This window comes from Caloenas nicobarica, chromosome 3 (assembly GCF_036013445.1).
Source record: "Caloenas nicobarica isolate bCalNic1 chromosome 3, bCalNic1.hap1, whole genome shotgun sequence".
Taxonomy (NCBI): domain Eukaryota; kingdom Metazoa; phylum Chordata; class Aves; order Columbiformes; family Columbidae; genus Caloenas; species Caloenas nicobarica.
Window position 1 is genome coordinate 111,609,271 of NC_088247.1, and position 12,712 is coordinate 111,621,982.

General features: G+C 39.4%; 1 protein-coding gene across 9 annotated transcripts in view; it reads left to right on the top strand.

The window, feature by feature from the left end:
* EHBP1 (EH domain binding protein 1) overlaps nucleotides 1-12,712 on the top strand; it is a 224,540-nt gene that overhangs the window by 181,344 nt on the left and 30,484 nt on the right. For 4 of the 9 annotated variants that reach the window (XM_065631700.1, XM_065631699.1, XM_065631703.1 and 1 more), the window contains 4 exons: nucleotides 70-197; nucleotides 2,846-2,987; nucleotides 3,138-3,244; nucleotides 5,886-6,009. In XM_065631700.1, the coding sequence (XP_065487772.1) occupies nucleotides 70-197; nucleotides 2,846-2,987; nucleotides 3,138-3,244; nucleotides 5,886-6,009 (501 nt within the window). The remainder of the gene's footprint in view (nucleotides 1-69; nucleotides 198-2,845; nucleotides 2,988-3,137; nucleotides 3,245-5,885; nucleotides 6,010-12,712) is intronic. The other 5 variants (XM_065631701.1, XM_065631707.1, XM_065631705.1 and 2 more) reach the window with 3 other exon arrangements.

The following is a 12,712-nucleotide window of genomic DNA, read 5'->3' on the forward strand; positions in this document are numbered from 1 at the left end:
CTGCATTGTTGTAGAAACTCTGCATTTAAATGCATCTCACTCTGTTGTATGTGGTATTTGCATATTTAGCAGAACAAAACAGTAAGTTGGTGGATTTGAAGCTGAAGAAGCTCCTAGAAGCTCAGCCACAGGTGGCAAATTCACTCTCCAGTGCTGCTCAGAAAGCTGTAACTGATAGCTCAGAGCAAGACATTAAGGTAAGTTTTGATTAATGCTTTTGTCTCAGTACCTGTATGTTCCGATTTTGGGTTTGTACTTTGTGAGGAAGAAAATGATTTCTTATCAAATCCTTAACAGTCAGAAACGCTGAAAATCTTCATGGCAGTGCAGTTGCATAGACTGCAATGCACTGGGTTTTTTCCTGTTGCTTAATCAACACATTTTCCTTTTTTTTTTAAATTTTTGATCTTGATACTTGTCATTGGCATAACAGTAAGAGATATAAGTAGCATTTCTCAGTTCTTATTGCTCAGGTTGTCACTTAATTCAGAAATACAGTGCGGGCTCCATCCTGCTGCTGGTGCAATCAGCAGCAAGACTCTCCCTGACTTTAACGGGAACAGGATTGGACTCTCAGTGATTTGCTTCACTTTTCAAGTTTGACCCTCTGTGTTTTCTCCATTAAAATTAAGCTGTGGTACACTTTAAAGGCATACATACTTGGGTGCTTGACAACAAGTGCTTCTGAGAAAAATAGACACGACTATGTGGTCATTTCGCCTATTCTTAATGTTCACCACTTCAACATAAAGTGCACACCAATCAATTTTTCATTTCATTTTCTTGATTAGACCCCTTGTGTTCTTACTATTATTTTTTTTTTTAAATAGTCCCTGTATGTCATTAATATCCCTATGGCTCTGGGGCACTTCCAGTTGGGTATAACTTTTCACCCACCTGCAGTCTGGGGGGAAGGCACTGCTGACTGAAAGGATTTCCTTCCCCAGATACAGAGATGCTTTGAAGTCCCAAAACAATGACTTTCATTGCTTTTCCCTTGCACTGTCGGTTCCTATAAATTGGTGATGAAAGTGTGTGGCAGCAGCAGAGGACTTTCGGTCTCTATCTTTGAACAAAAGGAAGCCTGGATCAAGTCTGATTTTTGCGTTCAATTTAGCTTTCTGCAGTGGATTTAATGCAAAATGAAGCTAGCCCAAGAATAATGCAATGGATTGAAAAGGCTAACTGAATTAGTGGGCTTAGAGGAATACATTTGTAAAGTGGCAGAAGTCCCCAGTCATAAAAAGGTTTCTTAAAATGGGATTTACTGGCTAATCACACTAATATTTTAGCATGTTGCCAGACCTAAAAAATTAGTCGTGTTTGTTTATTTTGGTAAAGACTCTGGTTTAGGCTGTCAGATGGTTATTGTGCTAATAACAGGAAACCATCTTTTATTTAACCAGAGTCATAACCACCCGATTAGTGCAGCTGAAAAGTCATCCAGAGCATACAAGCAATACTTTTTTTTAAGCTTAGTTCGACAAATGACACATGGGCTGCCTCTTAGGGTAATTTGGTATCACCTAACCTGACGAAAATGGTATTTCTCGTTAGGAAAAGCTTCCGTGAAGGAGTCTGGATTTGGGTTTTTTTTTTAAGGTACTCCCACAAAAGGCGCAACTTAACAGTTTATTTCTGTGTACATCTTTCTAAGGAAGAGTTGGAAAGCGGTATTATAGGGAATATATGGTGTCCATCTGTTCTCATGGAGCTCTCGGCATTGAGGTGGATTTGTTTTTTAATAAAATGCAGTTTACACGTTTCTAAATGAGGCATTCTGTGTTTGTGGAAAAGGATAAACTGTTACCTTCCCTTGGGGATTGTGTATCCCCGGCCTCCTTGAGGCCAGAGAATAGGCCATTGGAGAACTCCCTCATTACCGATTGTCTCAATGCAGAGGAAGGGCAAAGTCTTGGTAGCTTTTGATAACCAGTTTCAGCATTCAGCAGGCTTAGCTATTAGTCATGCATCTTAGCCTTTCCCTATTTACTTTCAAAACACTTAATAAAAATAATAAAAGATTAGGTATAAAATGAAATATTTGTTTGGTACACAGCACCTCGGTATCTGCAGTTTCCACACACTGCGGTGGTTCAGTCTTCTGGGATATTTCGTGTTGATAGAACCATTTGAATTTGTTACCAGTATTAACATAGGAAGCCCTGGAAAAGATAATTGTAGTTTCCTTAGCTGTAAAGGGCTTACTTACAAATCTGGCTTTGGAAAGTTATAGCTGATGAAATGCAGTTCAGTGGGGTAGTATTATAATCCTACCTTTTAGCCTTCATCCAGCATTAGTGGTTTATCTCAATGGGCATAAAATTAGAAACTAGTTCTTCTTGTCATACAAGTCTGTGGGACTACAGAAAATGACAGATTTCTTTACCGGGCAGGGAGAAGGGCTAAAGGCAACACGCTTTTAAAATGATACAGATCGTGTTCAGGGGTAGAGACGCCGCTACTTGGCAGCAGCATGCACGGCGCTTGGCAAATCAAAGTCGCAAAGGAGTGATTTTTCGTTTAAAATCGGAATCGCTGGCAAATGCTGGTCACAATTAATAGGTCTGGCTGTTAAGTAAGTAGAGAGTCCTGCAGGAGCGTGCCCACATAGCAAAAAGTCAGTCGTTGCCACCACACATTAAACAACAAAAAAAGAAAAATTAATCACTCTTCTCCTTTTTTTCTGCAGCTGATACTTTCATCCTATATAAACTGCAGCCTGAGCTGTGAAATCCTCTTTGCAAAAGCTGCGTCCCGTCCCCTCGCTGAAACGTACATTTCGAATTTGTGTCTTCCCATTTGTAAACAAAAGAAACTGTTGTATGTCTGGGTTTTTTCCTAGCAGAATGGAACAGAGGAACATCGTGCTGAGCGATTACAAAAAGCAGCAGAACGGTTTAGAAATCCTGTTGTGTTCAGCAAGGACTCTACCGTCAGAAAAACTCAGCTCCAGTCTTTCAGTCAATACGTGGAGAACAGACCAGGTAGGAGAAAATATAAACCCTGTTTTCCCATCTTATGATTTAATAATATTTAACAATAAATATATGAAAACCTGATAATGTAAGTCCACATTTCAATACATAAATATCAAGCTTTATAATAATTTTACATGTCTTTCCCCTTTTTTCAAGAGATGAAAAGGCAGAGATCAATACAGGAAGATACAAAGAGAGGAAATGAGGAGAAGGCTGCGATAACTGAGACTCAGAGGAAGCCATCAGAAGATGAAGTGCTTAATGTATATTAATTTTTTGTCTGGTTTCATGATTGCTGATAATTCCAAACTGTATGTGGAAATAGTGCCTTTATTTGTTAAAATGAGATGTTAGGTTTTTTTAGATGTCAATCTCCAGTGCATTCAAAGCAGAGTGAGAGGGGTGCACTGTTGAATTAGTCTGCAGTGTGGTGATAATTGTCAGATAAAAAAAAATGAATTTTTCAGAGTTCCACAGCCCCAGCTTCCTTGAGACATTTCCATCAGGGCACTTCCCATAAAGAGATTCCAGTATTGATCTACCGGGAGGATTTTAATTATTACAATAGCAGATACCGCAGAGCTGCAGTTAGAGGGAAGAGTCACATGAGACCTGCTAGAATTTCTCAGCCAACCCATTTTGTTGGCTTGGGTTAATGGGTGTTCAACCTTTCCATTATCCAGATCAGCCGTGAATTACTAGCTGAATGATGTTTGCATTAATATAATATATATGGTAATTTCTTCACTTAATTAACGGGGAGGTTCAGCTCAGTAGGGGTATGGGCTGATCATGTGTAAAATTGATTTGTGAGGGAAATATTTGATAGACCGCAGGGAGAAAGCTGGTTTTGATGGACAGCTGTGGGACAGAGGCAGGCAGAACAAGTTTTAACCTGAATTTTTTTTTGTCTGAAAACACAATACAGCCTTTGATGGTGGTCGTTTGTTGCTCTCCACAATTTATCTAAACACATTTGTCGTTTTTGCTGAAACAATCTAGAGCTGAGTAGTGATTTTGTACTGCTGTCATATCTCCAACAAAACATCGAACTTTTTATGAGCCGGAGTTATTTTTAGCCTGGTTGTACTTTTGCAGAACTGAAGAGGTCTGGCACAGTAATTTCACATTATATATGCAGATGATACACATGAACTCTTAGGTTATTTCAGCCTGACACAGCATTTCTTTTCATCTTATAATAACAATTGTTAACAATTATGCGTGCTGACATTAGAGAAGTTTTCATACTATTTTCAATTAATTATAGTTGATGAAAGGCAATATATTGCGCATCACCTCAACTCCCCAGACTGATTTTTTTTTTTTTTTTTTTTTTTTTTTTTTTTTGGTCTTCAGGGACTACTCCCAGGAAGTTTTGTTGTTGTTTTTCTGGCTATACAACAGGTAGAAAAGGGGTTTCCATTAGAACTGACACTGTTGGCTGTTGTTTAGGAAGAGAGGGACCAAATCAATGGGAGCAAAATGTGCTTAAATTCAGATATTCCAAATTTGAAAGTTCTGTGCTTGTTACTGGTCCTGAGAGTTCAGCCGTGCCATTAGCCTTCACTTTGAATATGGCTTTATTTGAAATAATATGCTGCTGTGATTATTGTACCTGTTGCCTGAATATGAAGCTGAATTGATGATTTCAGACACATTTACAGAAAAACAATTGAAAACATTCAGTGAAAGTGTGAGAACCTTACACAGAAACAAGTTAGCTTCCAGTAGAGAAATAAGCCTCATTAAAAAAAAAAAAAAAAAAGCCTGTATTTTTTTCTCTTACCAAGGGACAGCAGTGTTATTTGCATCCTTTACAGGAGGAAGAATAAAATGAGGTTACTCGGAAGGAGTAATATTGGTTTTTTTCTTATGCAAAAACATGCTTCAGGAATGAATTTCAGCATTGTATACAGCCCATAATAACTTGGTACAGTCAAAAGACTGAGTGAAAGTTGTTGAGCCACATGAGAATAACCTGGAGGTACTAAATGATTGTTCTCGGGCTCCTAGCAGGAAAGCTAAACCACTTTGGAGATATTTGAGATTTGTGTGGTCATCTGTGGGGCAATGCTGAGATGGGACAGGGTACAAAGAGGCAAACCGGACTTGTTAGCATTTCCACAGCTTTCTTGGGAAGGTTCAATGCGGTTTATCATCTCGGCATCCCGGGGCTGCCTCCTGGCTGGGTGTGAGCCAGCGCAGAGGCAGGGCAGCTCGAGTTAGGCCCCGTGCACCTGAGCATCTGCCCAGTGCCGTTTGTCACCACTTCTCAGGGTAAGAAGCACACTTAGAGTAATTACCAATATTTTTATAGATCACCATGAAGCACGGCAATTGCCTGCAGTCAGAGAGACCCAAAGAGACGTGATAGCCCAGGCCAGTAAGCCTCAGTGTTACAGTTGACCCAGAAGAGCTAAACAAGCCAAGGAGCTTGTTTCAGGTTTAGTTTTGATCTCAAAAAGTCTAATTTTTAGTTGCCATTAGAGATTCTCATGCTAGTTCTTCTAGACCCTGAAGTTAGCGTTTTAAAATTGAATAAAACCTGAACAGAGTAGAAATGGCACATTACATAGTGCTTTATTTGGATTACGTTTCCTTTCATTGTGCTTTGTTACAGTAGCATTTACGTGCTTAGAAATAAATTACAGGAATTTCAAAAAGCCAGCTGGGTAGTAAAAAACTGCAAAATCAAATGTTCCCCAAAGAAAAAACAGGGTGTTTTAATAAACAAATAAGGACATTTGGCAAAATCGTAAAGTTTATAAAATGTAAGTGTTACCTTTTTGGTAGCGAGCATGATATTTGGTTGTTTAGGTAAGTGCCTTACTAAGTGTTTGTGGAAAGGAAAAATGCAACTTACAAGTGATGTTTTTTCTTCTTGTTTGTTCTCTTTAACAGAAAGGGTTCAAAGACACCAGTCAGTATGTTGTAGGAGAATTGGCAGCACTAGAGAATGAGCAAAAGCAAATTGACACCCGTGCCGCGCTGGTGGAGAAGCGCCTTCGCTATCTCATGGACACAGGTACGGTGCCCAATTACACTGTAAACAGTTTTGGCAAATTGAGCGTTCACAAACTCTTATAGAGTTTTGGAAGTGTGAATCTTTGAAGCCTGAATGTTCAGCAAAACTGCCTTGAAAATAAAAAGGCTGCGATTTGCAGCCACCTCTCTGGGCCCTGGTGATAAGAGTGCCTTCATGGGAAGTGATAACTTGCCCTGATACCGTGTGAGCCAGCACTATTGAACAGTGTGCTCATCCATGCAGAGTTGGAATACACATCTGTGCCTCATTGATATGCCACTGCTTAAAAAAAAAAAAAAAAAAAAAAAGATCTTCACCGTTCTACTGATTCAGTGGGAAAAAAAAGATTTGGCCAGCTAAAGCCATGTACTGCATGAAACAGAGCACAGTACATGGGGGAAGGCTCCATTGACTAGATCACTGAAATTTGAGAATACTATCTGGTTACTGATGCTCCACAATTATTTTATTTATTTATTTATTTATTTTCAGGGAAGTGGGGTTTAAAAGTCTGTTGTATGTGCAGTTGAAAGGATTAAAGTACATGGGTGATTTTTTGTTAAAAGTGTGGTAGTTTTGACTTCTGCGATGAATGTTAGATGGATATTAAGTGTTGATGGTCATCAGAGATGGGGAGGTTTAACTGCATCGGTTGGAAGCAAATGGTGCTTTGACATTTCAAAAATAGATAATATCGTAGGTCCAAAAAGTGTTCTTCCTGTCCCTTGGGGAAAAAAGTTAGTTGATCCAATTACTCTGTGGATAAATTGTCTTTATAAGTTATATATATCTGATGTTATAAACTTGAAACCTGTCTTTAACTGAAATAAGAGATTTTAAGGTAGATTTTAATCCAGTGTTGTGTTTTGAAATACAGATGAATAGACTTTAACTAAAGTTCAGTACTTTGAAGTACTTGCCACATGCATCCAAATATTAGAGTGTTTTTTTAAATGTATTTACTCGCTCATGTGCTTGGGTGGTTTGACTTTTTAAAGTAGTTTTACAAAAGTATGCAACTCAGAAACTATTTCCATCCTGGATGAATGCGTGTTTAGTAGGACTTCTTACCTGTTACAGGCTTTTGAAGTACTTTTTCAAATGCATTACATGACATTTAGTTATTTAGCTAGAGAAGATGTGTGTATATTATCCTGCACTTTCTTGTGTACTTTGTCATATTTGTGAAATACATGTTCTGCACAAAAGAGCCAGCACAAGGTTTCACAAGTCTTATATGAACTCCAAATACCGCCTCTAGATATATATTGGAGTCATCAGCATAGCACTTGGGGATTTTTAAAACTCTAGTAACTGTGTTATTGTTTGATTTATGTAATTTATTCGATTTTTAGAGAGATTTCTTACATTTCGTATGTCTTTTAATGTCTTGTATATTGAAACATGACAAAAGTTGCTGCATTCTTCCTGTCATACACACGATAAGATGATGTTTAAGTATCCTGCATAAAATGGGGAGACTAGCACACAGCTAGAGTGGCTTATACAGCGTAGCTGTAAGGGTTGTAACAGGAATACTAATGAATACGCGTCGCCTCTTACTGGGGATAAAGGGACAAGTGGTGCAGCCATAATGAAAAAGTTACTTTTATGTTCTTGATCACTTCCTGAGCATTCAGGATTTAACTTAAAACAAATCATTTGACAAGTCCTTGATAAAGATCCTATTTACGTTCTTGGGTTAAAAACACGATTTAGGAAAAAACGTGAAAAGTGGAGTTTCTTACCTATAGTTAACTTTATAGCCTTGAAAGCAGGGATTCTCCAACTTCTCTTAACTATGGTTCACATCTTAACAGAGACCTGATCTCGTTTACTACCTTCCCGTCAATCAATATCTCATTTGTCGTCAGACAACATCCCTGTGGCAGCAACTGCAATTGCTTACATGGAAAAGTAGTATTAGGAGGGTTTGGTGTTTTTGTTGTTGTTTGGTTTTGGGGGTTTTTTGGGGGGGCGGGGGGGAGTGGAGGGTTGTGTGTGTGTGTTGGGTTTTTTTAACAGCTTTTGATGTGTTATGGTAAGGGAAAAAAATCTGAACATCTCTTTTTGCTGTTCCGTTAAAACACTGTTGTGTCAGCTCTTTCTGTGGCCCACATGCAGTTTCCGTCCACTGGCTCCTTCCCTGCGGGCTCTTCTCCTGCCTGCTCCTTCTCCCTCCCTCTCTGGTACCTACTGCAATTGCTTCAGAGGATCTGCTGGATCTCATCTCATTAGTGACTCTCTTTGTCAGGATGGCACTTGTTTTTCTTCCCTACTTCTCTTCAGGAAATAATTCCTGATACAGAAAAATAAGCAGCTTGCACTTCCGTCGTAGTCTCAGCTTCTTCTGCAAGGGTCTGGGCTGCTTTGCCTGAGTGTCTGACTGTCTGAGAGAGAAATCTGGAAACAAAGAAGATGAGTCAACACCATATGACCTGCCAGCTTGCCACAGACCACCAAGTGGTCCGTAAAGCCAAGTTTGAAGGAAGAAAGTAACCACAGCCTGATAGGTAGAAAAGCCCCGAAGGGCTGCTGCTGTTGATCTCGAGGTTTTGCAAATACTCCCCTAGGTGTTGATACATACCAGAAAGATGAGAAACATGAAATGCTGCCAGCTCTCTCAGAGGTGTACTGAAAAGTCTTTTGATATTTGGGTTTTCTGAAAATGCAGCCTTTAGGAACCAGGACAGGAGGTCACATGGGCAAGCCTAACTGAAGAATCCTGAAAACACAACATGAAGGACAAGAACCACAAATGAATTGGTTTTATAATTAACATTCTCTTTTAAGCACATCTCTCTCTTAATTTTGTACTGCTTGGAGTTGTAATATTGGAGAGCCTCAGGCAAGTAAGAGTCTCTGCTGACCTTACTCCTTGACAGCTGAAGCAGGGTGCCGTGTTTGTACAACTGTATGGGGAAGAGGTTACGCTGAATTGTCCTAATGAATATTTGCAGGATGATTGTCCCCATCAGTGTAGAGACACACTTTGTATTGGGATTTCCACGTGTACCAAAACCATATGAGATAAATGAAACAACTGGGAGACTCACATCATGACTCAGTCATTGCCTTGAAATTAATTTCAAGAAGAAGATGGAGCATGGTCTGCTCATCCCTGTTGTGTCTGCTGCGGACTGGACCATCTTTTCCTTCTCAACTGTGCTTGGCCCTGTTCTTTATTAGACTCTTACTAGGAAGAAAGCTGTCTCTCTTTCTTCTCATCCTCCTCCAGCACAAAACTGGGGATGTTTTTTTCTAGTGGGGAGAGACTCTGCCACCTGGCAGCTCTTCATCCTCTGAGTTCGAGAGTCCTTTTTGTTGCTCAGCCAGGAGGGATTGTTTCAGGCTGCAGCTTGAATATCTGTTCTGGCTATATTCATTTGATAGGGAAGGACTGCTCCCATGCATTGAAGCATTAAAACAAATAGGAATTTCCTTAGTAGAGACTAGCGGTAAGATCAGGAGGATATAGTGACTAGTCCTTGGACAATGCAGGTTTTGGTAAATGTGGAAGGATTCAAAGCTTTCACTGAAAGGAAGTAGCTGTAATATAGGCAATGTGTGTTCTTTGTTAAATTCCGGCTCATGGCACTGTTTAACTTCATTAGACACTCCACTTACTTTTTAGTGAAAGTTTCTGGCACTTACCATTGCAAATAAAAGTTTGAAAATGCCACCCTAGCTTTACTAAGGCAACAGTGGCTGTGAGTAGCTACAAGGAGTGGATCTTGAAGGTTCTCCATGCCTCATTCCCTTTCTGCTGTGGACCGGGATGAGAGGAGTCTCTGACATGGTGTTCTCTAATCCAGTCTCTGGGATGTAACCTGGATTGCAGAGGTGACCCTTCCACGGCTGCCCTTGCATCTGCTGCTCTGCGTTAGGCAAAGAGCAGCTAATGGAAATGGGGCTGTAGGAAGAGAGCCCAGGTCCTCGTCTGCACATGCGTTGCCATTTTCCAGCCCTGCAAGACAGTCTTTTTGGCTGGGGAAGCCGAGTTTCTGTCTCTTGGCCAAAGGGGAGCTGATATTTTCAAAGTTCGTCAGCCAAAGAGTTTGGAACTGGCTGAAGGTTTACATTTCCAGTGCCAGCTGCTCATGATTTGACTAGAAACACTTTTCTAAGATGTGTGAAAAAATAAGAGTTATTAGAATTCCTGGCTTGCTGATTTCCATTTGAATCTGAATAGTCGCACTTTTATTAATATCCTGTAATTTATGTCACTGGTGGCGTAACCTCAGTCCTTGGTCTTTGCACTTAAAATGAAAATGTAATCTCACCTTGTTCCACTGAAATGTAGTTTACTGGTACATTGCAAAACTGTGATGGGAATCAGTCCTTCAGTGCCCTGAACTCCACTGAATAAACCGATGCCACGCTTGCTATCCCTGTCTGGATGTCTGTTAGAGTTACCTATATAGAAAGGGTTTTGCAGCATACACCATATGAAATACACAATCTAAAAAAAATTTGGTGGGTGCAAATGTTTAAAGAAAACATGGCACAGAGGTTCAAGTAACAGGAATGAGTTGTATGACTGAGTATAAAAATCACATAATCTAATATCATTGATTTCCCTGCTTCCTCTACTGTAATGGCTTGACATTAAATGATGACGGGTAGGTTTGTCTTGCTTTCTTCAGGATTACATTTACCCACGTTGTGCCTAACCTGTTACAGATAAAATAGTTTTGTCTCTACTTCTAACAGTGTCTTTCTCCGTTGCAAATTCTTCTCTCATTGTATTTTAAGGTGTCCGTCATCTTGATATCCAAGTGCCAATTAAAATACAGAATTATCACATAATACAATTAAAATAAAAAAACAAAGAAGCCTAGTTTATGAATCTCTACTCTAAATTTAGCTCTTTTTCAGTCACTGTTTCTTCACTAATTGCAAAACCAACTATTTGAAAAAAAGATTGCAACTATCAGATGTTTTGTTATCTGACCACAAGGTATGAAGTGGTTTTAATTGTTTTTCTGATTAACTGCAAGCTCCCAGATTCAAGTAGAAGCATATTTGTATTTTTGGTATGAGATCCTGTACTTACCAATGGATGAGCATGTTTGTGGTACTGTATAAGGATTAATGAAATTTAAAAAAAATTCTGCTGCTGCTGATTGACCACTGATGGTAAATGTAATTGAATTAGCAGTGCACTAAAATAAATGTAGACAAAATAAATATAGACAAGAAAATCTGGTGAAAGCTTCTGTAATGTTTTAGATTAATAGGCATACAGAATTCTTCACATTTTTTATTACGTTGTCCCTAGATGAATTCAAAGTAATTGGGGTGGTTAATTTTATTTACACAGAGCCGTTCACAGCGCATTAAATAATAGAGATAATTGAACAAGAATTGTCAAGTGTGTACTGATATCAGACATATTACAGAAGGGAATGTGCATAAAACTTCATTTCTATGCAGCCATTGTTTATGGTAATTAAGTACACAGATTTATCCCTTGGTTGCCTTCCAAGCTTATGGCAACTGCTATTGTTGTGCTCCATTAATATGTAATCAGGAAATAGTTTAATTTTCTAATCTGCAGTTTGAGAATTCACTTTCTAACAACTCTTAATTACTGCATTGCCCTAATGATGCTCATGGTTAGGAAAACTGAACCAATAAACTCCATGGAAGAAGCCAGAGGGGATTATACTTCCAGAGGTGGTGCTTACTTAATAAACTTGTTATGCCTTCACCAGAGGGAGCTCACTGTCCTTCAAAAGCAAATAATTTTATATTTCAGAGTTGTACATACCTATGGTGCGAAGAGTTAACGTACGGTGTGTAGCAGGGGTGGCTGTAAATTTGATTCACTAGAGAACCAGATAAGCGATGCTATCACCATTTTGGTATTTTTCCTACTGTATACTAATTGTAGAGTTTAATTGCACAGGATATAATGCAGGTGGCTTAATCTACTGTTTTAAACTGTCCTCATGGGCTTATTTTTGTCAAGTTTGTTTTCTTTCATTAGCCACATCAGCTAAATGCAGTATCATAAAATCTTGCATGGGCAGATAAGCTCTGTATATTGACAACTATCTTCTATTTGCTGTTTTCAGGGTGAATCTGAAACACTAAAGTTTTTTTTTTAATAATTACCATTCTCTGCTGGCCCGTCGTTCACCTTGCTTGTGATTTCCTTGCTGCTGCTTTACCTGGTGCACCTCTAATGATAACACTGAAGTTATTTCAGGTTTGTGGTGCTGCTGAGATCTTGCAATCTATCTGTGCTGACCCTGCCCAGAACTATCCTCTAAACGAGAAGATCTGAAAAAGGGAGAGTTAAAGTCTGCTGAGATTTACAATCGCTGTAGTGTCGCATATACCTTGGTGGTTCCCCTTAGTGCAGGTGGTCCTGTGGGGTGGATCTGGACAAGCTCTGCCTTTTTAATGGCAATTACTGTGGCTTGAGGGTCTTCTACATATCTTTCTTCTGAGCTTGGGGTGTTGTTTGGTTTTTGGGTTTGTGTTGGGGTTTTTTTGGGGGGTGGAGGTTGTGGGGTTTTTTTTGTTGTTTTGTTTTCCAAGTCATACCCGATTTCAACACCGCAGGTGCTCAAAATGGGGCAGGATTGCCATCTCCCAGCCACTATTTCACCTCTTCTTTTCCAGTGCATAAGCTTCCTTGTCAATAGGACTAATTACACAGTCAACCAAACAACAAACATCACCAACCCTGTAA